Here is a 12753-nt window from a genome sequence, read left to right as displayed (position 1 = left end):
AGAGAAAGAGAGAGAGAGAGGAAAGGAAGAAAGAAAGAAAGAAAGAAAGAAAGAAAGAAAGAAAGAAAGAAAGAAAGAAAGAAAGAAAGATTTTTTTAAAAGCCAGCAGCATATGTGCCTGCCTGGCAAGTGCAAGGTCCCACAGCACAAGGTCCTAAGTTCAATCTTTCATACTGGGGGAAAAAAAAAAAGGCAAATCTTTAGGCCAGCCAGATAGCTCAGCACCTGCTTAGGTAGATGCAGGGACCAGGTTCCTTCTCCAGCATGCCATGCCAGCCCCGCCCCCGGGACGCACTGAGACAGCAATTGAGATTGGAAATGGTGGCACACACTTGTAATCCTAGCGCTTGGGAGGCTGAAAACAGGAGGATCACTATGAGTCTGATCTATGTAGTGAGACCCTGTAGACCCTGTACTAAATACTTAAAAATAAATAAAAGTAAAAAATAAAAAAGATAATAGCTCAGCAGCATAAGCACAAGGTCCTGAGATCAATCCCCACTACCACAAAGGAAAGAAAGAAAGAGAGAGAGAGAGAGAGAGAGAGAGAGAGAGAGAGAGAGAGAGAAAGACAGACAGTCAGAAAACTGAAAAATAACTTCAAACGTGGGGAGACCACCTCGGCTGTTCCTTATTGCTTCAAACGATTAGAAAGGGCCAGCAAGCAGAAGATTCAATGAGACAGCCTTTCTTTTATTGGAAGATAGAATGTCCTAATAGACTTGTTTTATACACAGAAAGAACTGCCCGGGGAAGCAATCAATCAGTCTCCTGCTCCAACTAGAGCCCAAATCTTTCCAAATGAGATATCTAGTGATAAACAGACCAGAAAAATGACCTGGCTTTCTTAAGGTCTAAAAGCTAGTAAGCAGCAGAGCAAAAAGCAATACTCAGGGGCCCACAGAGAATCGTGGTTCATTTCTGTCTTGTTCTCTCTCTAGCAAGTCACTGCATACCCCCAGCAACCCTTCCCTTTTAGGGAGACTGTATTAGACAGGGGGACAGGCCATTATCAAAAAAAGAGTTGACAGGAAAAAAAATAGGTTGCTGTTGATTCAAAGCATCAAAGAAAGAGTAAAATAAAGGAGTCTAGAGCTACCTAAATTCAAAGATGGAAATACGAAAGTAGACGGAACAAAGGCCGGCAGAATCACAGAGCACAACATTGCAGAGAATTGCTTTTCAAATCCCTCCCACTTTGTAAGTAAAGTTACCAGAACTGACCAGGAGTTTTCACTATTCGGCTAAGAATATCTCTAGGAATAGTCAGACCTCTTCAAAACCATGAGTTTCAAATATAAATCCATCAATGCTTATGCTTTTCTCTTCGAATACACCACTGAATAGCTGCTCCATGCTTTTACCTTGTTGCCAAACCTGACAGGAAAGACTATGTCTCAGCCACGGTACATATTTTTTACATCGGTTATACTGTTGTGCTAAAATGGCACTATAGGAATTTAAAATCTGTGTATCAAAATGATTTTGACCTAAAGCTATAGCATGACTCCCATGTGGCTTTACTTTTGATCTGAGAGGATCTGTTGTTATAAACATAAAACAAGCATCACAAAGCCAAAGGGTTTAGGAATTAAATGAGCTTTTCCCCTCATCTTTTGCTGACCTTCAGTGTCACAGATTAACTCATAACTATCCTGTTCAGAAAATTCCTTTGGGGAAACAAGGATAAAGTCACAGAATGAAAATATCAAATACTTTTAAACTTCTGTCACTCTATTAATGCCACCCTATAGAGATGCATGGTAGCTGGTATTCTGCTCTTCAGGAGAAGGCAAAAGGATACTACAGTACTGGTGAGGAGGGCCACTCCCATGTTATACCCACACCTAGGGCCACTCAGCCAGGGAGCCCATTTCCTTGATGTAGACTCAAAGGTTAATGCCTTGATCTCTCTGGGACTCACTGCTCTCACCTTTAAATTGAGACAGCAAGAAGGCCCAGCTCACAACATTGCTGTCAAAGTTAAATCACTTAATATACAGAAAGTACTTGGGACAATCCTGATACATACAGAGTGTTCCCCATATGTTAGCTATCTGTGTAATTCCTCATTAGCTTCATGTATGGGCAATGAACTTAAAACTAAGAGATAAAACTATGTGATTTCTACAACCTCTCTCATAGCTAAAAAGTTCCAGGTATGAAGAATTGTGTAGTATTTCACATTGAATTTAAAAATCTTTTCCAAAAATAAAGTGGCAGAAAAGGCCAGAGAGTGTGGCGTGAATAAAGTGTCTGCTCGATTCCCATATCTGTATTCTAGACTTAGCCCAGAAAAAATGAAAAGGGGACCCCAAGTAACCATGTGCCAAGGAGCCAGAGCAAAGAGGAAACAAAGGTTTCTCTGTGAAAGACCAAAAGGGTTGTCACGTAGTCTTGACTAAGTCTCTTCATTCATTTTAGCAACTGAGCAAACCCAATACTGCTCAGGCACGTGGAAAGGAAGAGGTCATTGTCACCAAACCAAAGACAATTTTTCTTCTTTCAACTGGAAATGTTAGGGGTTCCTTTTAAACACCAAGATGACTCTCCAGGTGCACTATCTATCCAATGTGGGTTGATTTCGGCATCTGTGAGAACATGACACTCTGCTTTGATGAGGTCTCTGGAAACACATGATGCTGCTCAGTATGAAAAGTGCTTCTATGTACCCCAGTGTGAGAAAACGCGAACACTAAATCTGAAGTGGAGATTTTTTTTTTTTAAAAAAGTAGTTTCTGCTGGCACTATTGAAAGCACCCTTTTAAGAAAGGGATCACTGCACAAGAAGCACACAGAGGTTCTAGTTATATCAACTCAAATCCAGCTTCCTTTAGAAAGTAAATTCCCCAAGTTACTTTGATAACGTACAGCTCTATTAGGAGTACATTTACACTTAACTGCCCTTTTATTTCCCAGTATTGCTTTGAAAAGTTGATGGGGTAGAAGTTTTGCGGGGCTTCAATCCCTGCTTTGGAATTTGGAACAGATCATTTAACTCTGAAGCTTACATTCAAGGAATGAGGCACATGGAAGGGCTTCACCAAGTAATTTCTCCAGAGAAAGTATCAGTGAAGGAGAAAAGAAGGGAGAACAGAGGAAGACAAAGTAAAGAACTTTTTACCCCTCAACCTATACTACTTCAATTTCAGGTGTTCCACATATTTCTGTCTCATGTCAAGCATCAAGTACATCCTCAGTAAATAAGGAAAATCTTTCAAGAGACTAACCAAATACAATTGTGCCAATAAGGAAACTAAAAAAAAAAAAAATGTTTCCACTTAGCTTACATATTGTGAATGGACATTACAAAACCAATGTGTATAAATAAAATTCAGTTCCTAAATTATGAAGTCTATTATTCATGAAGTTTACAACTCAGGCCACTTCAGCATAATTTGATGTCCACATACCCATTGGTTTATGTTCTAACTAGGAAGGTCAAAGTGAAATGCCACTAAAAGGCAAAGTCCTACACACTCAATAACATTTTATCAGAAAGGTCCCTTTCCAAAGTTGCTGCCAAAAGTCTTTTTGCTGTCTGTATGTTAATTAGCAACTGATTTAATTAGTATTGTGGATATAAAAAGAGATTTTTTTATTCATGAAATCTGTGACTTTTAATTAGTGTGATGGATGCTAAAAATGTTCTCTTACTGGTGAAATGAAAGGTTTTCAAGCTATGCACATTGACTGAAATAGTTTGGAGACGTTTCCAACCCCAGGATGAGCAGAGTCAGACTCTCAGGAAGCTCTTCTCCTATCCCCAGGGGTTTACTCAGAATAGACCCACTGTCTAGTTTTTGTTACTTAAGAAGGATTTGGGGCTGAAGCATGTCAGCCTCAGAACATAGAATCCCACATTGCCGGTGCTGATTCTTCCCAAGAAGTTTACTAAACCTGATGTCTCAAAGGAGGGAGGCTGGAGAGTCCAGTAAACTTACAGAGCAAAGTCCTCATGCTGCTCTGCTCTTTGAAAGAAAGTTATGAAGTAACTATAGTCTCAAAAGACTTTAGCTTGATGGTTGAATTCAAATTCATCTTAACCTCATCACACAGAACATTAATGGGCAAGTGGACAATGAAAACAATCACCAAGTTGGGCAGGACAGAACTCCCTTGAATCACTTTACAATACCCTAGCTTTCAGATGCTCATCTAGTGATGGAAACATCTAAACTACAACATAATGTGCAGTATAAATTATTTTAATGCTACAATTTATATAAGAGGCAAAAGGATCATGGGAGTGTAGTTAGTTGAATGTGGAGAGTCAAAGGAGTTGATGCTTTATCAGAATATTCCAGGGATAGGGAGATGGCTCAGTGGAAGAAGCGCTTCCCTGGTAAGTGCAAGGTCCTGAGTTCAATCCCTGGTTCCACAAAAAAAGAAAAAAAATATTCCAGAAAGTAGGAACAAAGGTGTTTGTTTGTTTTTTTCAGTGAAAGGAGATGTCCCAGAAAAATTACAAATGTATTAACTATGTACACACCAACATTCTTTCACTCATACATAGTCTTTCAGTGAAAAATACCAATAAAAACTCTGTATAAAGTTTAAAGTCTACCTGTCTTGGAATAAAAAGCAAACTTCAGAATTCTGTTTTTACCCTTCCTTCCCAAATGGTGACTTTACTGACAGTAACTATCAAGCTACAGCTGTCACAATAAGACTAAAAGAGTAACCAGCCTGTGGAGGGAAAGCTGGCGTTCCCAGAAATAGTTTAAATGGTGCTGAATACAGGACTGCACTGCACATATTTTAAAATACCATCCATCAAAATAATATTCCTTTCAATTCTCTAAATTCTATTAAAAGGACCCTCCTAACTACACATTAAGATCACACCTCTGGCATCAGAGCTTGTCCTCTTAACCCCTGTGAATGAAATGTTGATTCTGGAAAACCAGATTCTACTGGCTTTTTTGCTAGTCTGAGGAATTCATAAAGGTTTTTCTTCCAACAGTTTTTAAATTGGCCTTTTCATAATTGTATAACGACAGCCATATATCATCAAGCATATGAATACAGTAAAGAACACACTGCTGTATAATCAATATGCTTTATGACTCCCCTGTCTGGAAGGAATGCCTTCGGTAATGCTGCCAATCACATTGGGGACAACTGCATGCAGCCAGCAGAACACCAGGTTTGAAGACTAGGCTTAGATCTTAGTCGGGTCACCTCCGTGTGTCATCACATACGCTGTACCACCTGAGGGGATTAACGTGAATGGTACCTGGTTTACCTCCTTCATTGAACAAAAATGATTAAATGCACATAGTGTCATTTTAATCTCGCTATCAATGAAAGTCACTAATATTTACAATAAAGAGCTGCCATCTACTGAACACTTAGTGTCTGCATATATTTAATGCCTGTAAGATATCATGTACATATCTCAATTTTATTGCCAAAACAAGTGAAGCTTGGAGATGTAATTTTATGCAAATTGTCTCAAGTGTTGAAGAGTAAGGAATATGCTTTGTTTTACAAACCCAGGCAACTGCAATGTCCCTAATACATAGCACATGCTTTGCTTTCATTCACAACTTTCATGAATAATGTCTTTGGCACAGTAAAATTTAAAAAGCCATATGATAAAACAAATACTTAACAAAGAGCATCTGACATCAGCAATGCTCCTTCTGAGCACTGTTTATTTCCAATTATAAAAAATGAATAGGGTGGTTTGGGGAGACAGCTCAGCAGTCTAAGCACCTGCCTGGCAAGCACAAGGACCTGAGTTCAATACCCTGTATCACACACTGTGCCAGCCCCAGAAGCCCAGGCACACTGGGCCCAAAACCGGGCATGGTGGTGCAAGCCTGTAATCCCAGTGCTGGGGAGGCTGAGGCAGGAGGATCACTACAAGTCTGAACTGCATAGTGAGACCCTATATCCAATAATAATAATAAAAAAGACTGACTAGGGTGGTTCTTTCTAATAATCTTGACAACATTCAGAGTTGACTGAAATATTTTGAAAAACAGATTTGAGTGTTGTAATAATGGTCTATAATAATTAGAGGTCCAAATTGTAATTACATTATTGGCTTTTTTTTACTATTCTTTCTGGATGAAAATCAGAAAATAATTATAGAAAAATGAATATCATATTCATTTTTCCAACCTGGAGTGAGTGCAGAAGGCTGGCAAAATAGAGCTTTGAACATTACTCACCATCCCCAATGACCAGGCGGTTCCACAGCCCAATCACCCACTCACAGTAAGTTTTCCATATATGTATGAGGCCACTCAGTGACTCTAATGTGTTTTCTCATCCATCTAATTCTTATAATAGCTCCAAAAGGTAGGAAGGAGGAAGTGAACAGTTTTAGGGAAGGTAACTGTCCCAGAGAAGCTACATGGATAATGTGCACTGGGAAAAGAAGAAGAGAAGAGGAATGGAAAGGGGGAGTTAAAAAGAAGAGGAGGGTGGCAACATCACCTGATGTTGGATTCGGGGTTCTCTACTCTCCCCTCAGCAGCTGAATCTCCTTTTGAGGATGCAAAGCAGAGGATAAGCACAAAAAGACATAGAGGAATGAACGGGATGGAAAGAGAAAGGGAGGGAGGAGGAAAAAGGTGATATGAATGAATGAGTATTAATGAGATTATCTAAGTAAAGCAAGGTATGGAGATATCCAGTGGAGTTCACAGAACCATAAACCTCAAAAAGAAGTGATTTTAGAGGATATTGTTCAGATTGTATAATCTGATTAAATCATGAAAGCTCTTACTAAGAAAACGGCATGTGCCCATAAATATACGCACAATGTTACACACAATTCATGTCCATTCACATCAAAGTATTGTGCTAGTTCTCACTTTAAAAAAATATGTTTTAGAAGCAGAGATAGCTGCAGCTTTCTATTTTCTGTAGCCTGCAGGGCTGGGGTCAGAGAATGGGTCTCCCTCCATGGGCTGCAGCCCAGTGGCAGTGTGTGCCCCTGAGATAAGAGGTGTCCCTTCGTATCAGAGCAACAGGGCTCTCTGGATCCCTTCTGCTGCCACCTGGCTCTGCACAATGTTTCCAAGCTTAATAGGAAGGGAAATATAATTTCCTGCACCACTCGTTGAGAACATTATCTACAGTGGAACACCACGCTTTGCATCAACTCAAGAAAACTAAAATAAAGGACAAAAAATCTGAGAAAATTTTGGCTTCCCTTGAAATTGAATCACCATGACTAAAACTCTTTGATGAACAGGTTACCTTATTTTATGAAATGGGGGCATTGAGTTCATCAAAGATGGGAAGGATTACTTGATTCTAAAAACAAAATTTTTGGCCATGACTCATCCACATGGCTGACACTGACAAAGGTTCTACAATCTGAGGTACAGGATCTAACGATAAATCCTGAGGGGATTTCACTGACCTTATCAGACCCAAAAGCTACAACTCTTGTTGCATAGGTCCTGCTTTACCTTGGTCTTAACCATCCACCAGAAAAGTATTAAAATGAAATATAAGAACTAAAACCAAAATTTTTGGGGGGAGAGTACTGGGGATTGAACTCAGGAACCTTGAGCTTGCCATACAGGCACTTACGCCACTGAGCTATCTCCCCAGCCCCTAAAGGCAGATTTCTTGTTTCACTTTTCTTACTATTCACACTCCCTAGTTAGTGACAGTGGGATTGAAATAGACAATTTCTGTCTGCCTCTAGTACATATTTAAGTATTGGAGTATTCTGATTCAAAGATATTTTTGCTGGGAGCTTTACATAGACTGGTTGATCACCCTAATCTTAGAAGGAATCATGGTAGTTGATACAAACACAGCTGGGCACTGTTCTGACACGTAGACGTGTTAATTCACTTCATACTTAAAATACCCTTATGAGATCAATAGTCATACTATCTCCATTTTTCAGTTGAAGACATGAAGCATATTATGGTACAGAAAGGCTAACCAGTTTAAATTCTCACAGCTGGAAAACAGCAGATCTGAATTCTCACAGCTGGAAAATGGTAGATCTGGGTTTCAACCCAAGCATAGCCAAACTCCAGAATCTGTGGTTGTAACGTCTGCATGTACTAACACTCAAAGAAGCAGGTGTATTTATCTCTAGTTTATGAATGATGGTGCCAAAGGCACATGACTAGCAAACAAAGAAATAAAACAAAACAAAAAAAATTAGGGTAGGAAACCAGAATTATCTGTCACTCATGTCTATTCTTTGTCTCCTATACAATACCACAGGGATGGGTTCCAAGAATGAGGACAGAAGGGGACATCCAAAGTGAGGAGGAGAGGAAATCTAATATGAGAAGCTCTTCTGCCATCACCGAGCTCCAGTACATTCAGACATGCTGGCACCCTCAGGATCCCTCAAATACAAGTCCCAGCTTCCTGCCGGTACAAAGATAAACAGCCCCGGATATTCCTTAACCTTCAGACCCACCCTGCCTGGTTTCACCCTACTGGTTTTCCTTATCTCAACCCTGGCTCTATGAAGATGGATGGTCTCACTTAGTGCTCTGCAAGTCCTCTGTATCCCTGAGATATCTAAAGAACAATAGCTCTAAGGAGTCACCAAATCCAAAATTGGAAAGAAACCATTATTATCACTAATTCTTTCCATCAGTGAAAACTGAGTATCGTTAATTAAATTGCTGTATATACTTTATGCATCACTTGAACAGAGGCTACACAGGTCAAAATAAACAATACCTCCATTCAGAGTTTACAAAGCATACCATCTATATAAAAAAGCTTAAATTGTGGGGTTTTTTTCTGAAAACTTAACTACATTATACAATATTTGGAACAAAATTTAAAATAATAACATGTGGATATACTGACAACAGAAGAGCTTTTCACACCTTTGTCCCCAAAAAACTCCGCACCACCACCAAACAGCCTCCCTGCTCATTTCCTAACAAACTCTTAGCTCAGAATTCCAAGTATCTAAACACAACTCTATACCATGTCTTCAGTTATGAGCCTTTCTGTCCCCCTGGATACAACTCTTCAGGATGCACCACTGCCTGCCCCAAGAGTATAGTCTGAATTTTCTGCTTTCATAGACTTGTATATCCAAGTGTCCTGTGATGTCCTGACTCAGGTGTCATTTAATCTCTTCTTTAAGACAATCCTCAGGTTCTACTATCTCCCTTGCTGCTCCGACAAAAGTGTTTTTTTCCTTCATTGGGCCATCAGACATCTTTCGTGATATATGTATCATGTTATGTAAATATACATATACATACATATAACTTCTATTATGTTTAGTTATGTTCTTTGGCATGTTTTCCAAATTAGGCTACACATTTCACACGACCAGTGACTACGATTCGTTCCTGAACTTGCCTTTAAAACCTCTGCTCTGCCATATACAGTGTTAGGAACAGAGAGACTCAACAAACATTGAACAGTTATATTATTAATAATAATTTTGACCTGTGGATGTAGCCTAGTAGTAAGCCACTTCCCTAAAGTTACCAAGGCCCAGGTTCAATCACCAGTGCTATGTAAGGAGTAAAATAAAATGAATAATGTTAATTATATAGTGATCTCTTGTGGAGTACAACTGTGGGCCCAGGATAAAATTTACATATTATAACTAATTTAACATTCACAATCCTTTCATTGGGGATATTGAGACTTAGCAAGGTTAAGTAAATTGCTCAAGGTTAGACATCCTAATTCTTATCACAACAGTAGACTGTACCTTGGACTCAAATTTGTTAGATTCTCAACCAATTCAACACTGTGCAAAATGATAAAATACAAAATATATATATAACTCTAAATTTTTACATAAATTGCACAAATATGAAACAGATCTAGAGGCTGTAATACTCAAGAGAGCTACTTTTCAAATTATTTCAAAAATTAGATATGAGTTCAAAATATCATTTTATATTTATATAGCTGTCATCATAGTATAGGAAATATAAGGTATTTATAATATGAAAACAACTTTGAGAGATTTATTTAGGAGAATAGTGGCATAGGAGCAAGTTGAATTTTCATATTTTAATGGAAAACAAAGCATTGTAAGTTTAATAGTCCTGGGTTAAAATTTTGGCAATCATATTTTAGCCTTGATTCTTGGGCATGTTACTTAATCTTCCCAAGTCAACATTTCCCCAACATTGTGGTCACTAATAATGAGAGCATTCAGAGGTAATTCTAATATAAGATGAGTGTAAAATATGTAGAAAACCTATTACAGCGTCTAACATAAAGTAACAACTTTACTGATGTTGGGTATTATTAATGTTTTTATCAATCATACTCTTGTGTCAAGGGAGTAGGCTAAGCCAGCGTTCTGAGAAGAACAGAGAGACAAAGCTGCCCTCACTCTTTCTACCCTTCTCACAGTGACAGAACATGTTACTCCTAAGAGAAGTAAGGGGAACAAAGACCAGCATAGGCCATCCTCCAAGTCCCTACACTTCCTTCTTTTCAAATTTTCACTTCCTTACTCTTAATTTCATTCTTTTGTTAAAAAAAAAAAAAAGGCCAAATAATGAAAACCAAGTTGGATCCACCCTACCAAACAGTCTGTCCTCTTACATCTACAATGCCTGCCCTGCCGGCTTGTACTCCTCTTCTAGAGAATATGCTCGTTCAAAGTAGTACAGAAGTAGTACAGCACTGGGCAGCAGTCCCAGGGGCACACCAACATTATAACCACTTTGCTTTGTTTTCAGATGTTTCCAATTTATTATCTAAACCTCAAATGTTAATTGGAGACAGTTAATAGATGCATCCCCAGCCACACATGGCCTCGCAAAGAGCAGGCACTCAGTGGCGAGTTCCTCCAGCCCAGCTTCCTCCTGAGTAGAGAATCATCAAAATCTTCAGACCAATTTGGAACCCACCACAAGGGATGGATGGTTTGGATCTGAAGAGGTGTATCATTTAACTAAGGCACAGAATGGCAATTAGCAAGGGGCAGGTTACAGACACTATTGATCATGCTTGCAGAAGGTCAGTGACCTGAAAATAACTCGCTTTTCTTTTTTAAATAAAATATCCTTGAAAAATCTCTAAGCTAAATCGTTTCCTGGAAAACATGTGCCTGGAAAACCCAGCATCTGCAGAAAGTCAAAAAGCCCCAAAGATCTCAACAGTTTTTCCTCTGCCTTATTTTCAATTGGAAAAAAATAAAGAAGAAGTGAAGCTGGACTTCGGCTTTTTGATACAGGTCAGGAAACTGCAATGTCAAAAACAAAGCAAAGCATTTTCTGGGGCAGTTTCTAAAACATTTTACACCATTGTGTTGGAGATGAATTGAAACTCACCCATCACAGCACCTGCGATAAACAAAGTTATTCTGAAGTTATCAAAAAGTTGATTGATTTGTTCATAAGATTCTATTTTGTGTTAAAAACTCATTATTTTGTAAATTGAATTTTTCCTTAAAATCAAAGAGAAGATGAACATGAAAGCTTAAGGGCTACAAAAGGTGTTCTTTACATTAGTTGGAGGAATTCGTAACTTCAACTTCTGTAAGTAAAAGGTCACTTTCTCTCTTCATTTTTTAATTTACTATTTATTAATTAGGGGGACAGAGAAGGATCCTGACTGCATCGTCGGAAGGGAAACTCCTCCAGCACTAAAGGAAAGACCATGTAGCAAGTTTGCTAAAGACGTAACACCCATTCTCCTGAAAATAACTTTGCACTGTGTTCACATATGTAAATTATGTGACTGCTATTCCAACCATTGCCTGTGTGTGTTCATGTGTGAGAACCCAGATCTGTATTTTCATACTGTCACACACACACACACACACACACACACACACACACCACTAGTCCATAGAGCCAAAGGGCTTTTCCAGGCAGGTTCCAGGAGACTGGGACTGGAGCCTGAGAGGACAGCAGCCTTTACAAAAATCTGAAGCACTCTTGTGCTTGAGGTACAGCGCCGACCTCCCCGCAAAGCTCTGTTGCTGAGGCCTCTTCACTTAGAAATTTCCACCTTCCCTTTCAGATATTTGCTCCCTGGCCGGCTTAGCCCACTGAGTCCCTGCATCCCAACCGCTAAGAAACGGTTAAATGGGACAGCGTGCCGGACTCTGGAAGCGGGAGCCCCCTCCACTCCCCAGCAACGCCTCCTCTTCCTCCTCGCCGCTCCTCTCCGCGGCGCAGCGGGGTGGAAGGTCCGGAAAGCCAGGCCCCACGATGCAAGGAGCCCAGCTTCAGCCCGGGCGCACCTCTCCCCGCGCCCGACACCGCATCACCTCGCGGTCCCTGTCCCCCGCCACCTCCTCCCTGTCACCCAACACTGCGGCCAGTGGCCGCAAGGGCTCCGGGGGCGAAGTGTGGGGAAGCTCAGGGCTTCCCTCGCCCCCCGCCCGGCGCCCGGGAAGCAAGCCCGCTGGGGAAGCGGCTGCTGCAACTTGGGGGAACTTGGGCGGGCGCTCCGGCGGCCGCACCGCACCCTCCCGGCCGGGCCTCCACCCGAGGGCGAGGGTGGGCGGGCGAGCACCACCCCGGGCTTACCACGAGCGCGGGGACCCCGGCGGCCAGCGAGTAGAGGAGCACGGGGGGCACGGCGCTGCTGTCCTCCGGGCCCGGGTAGGGCTTGCGGTAGGCGCTGTCGTGGCAGAAGAAGCCCTGCACGTTCACGGAGAACGTGTCGGTGTACTCGAAGTAGTAAGCCAGCATCACCGTCCCTGCCATGATCACCATCTGGAAATAGAGCATGCTGCTGGTGAGCGCCGCGGGCCGCCGGGGCACGCACGCCGCCGGCCGAGCTGGCGAGCCCCCGCCCGGTCGCGGAGGA

General features: G+C 41.0%; 1 protein-coding gene across 1 annotated transcript in view; it reads right to left on the bottom strand.

Moving 5' to 3' along the window:
* The window catches only part of Plppr5 (phospholipid phosphatase related 5), a 149235-nt gene extending 136510 nt beyond the window's left edge, over positions 1-12725 (bottom strand). The window contains exon 1 of the mRNA XM_004635687.1: positions 12471-12725. Within this exon, the coding sequence (XP_004635744.1) occupies positions 12471-12674 (204 nt within the window). The 5' untranslated portion in view covers positions 12675-12725. The remainder of the gene's footprint in view (positions 1-12470) is intronic.
* Between the last annotated feature and the right edge of the window lie 28 nt (positions 12726-12753).

This window comes from Octodon degus, unplaced genomic scaffold, assembly GCF_000260255.1.
Source record: "Octodon degus isolate 3935 unplaced genomic scaffold, OctDeg1.0 scaffold00074, whole genome shotgun sequence".
NCBI classification, from domain to species: Eukaryota; Metazoa; Chordata; class Mammalia; order Rodentia; family Octodontidae; genus Octodon; species Octodon degus.
This window is presented reverse-complemented; position numbering and strand designations above follow the sequence as displayed.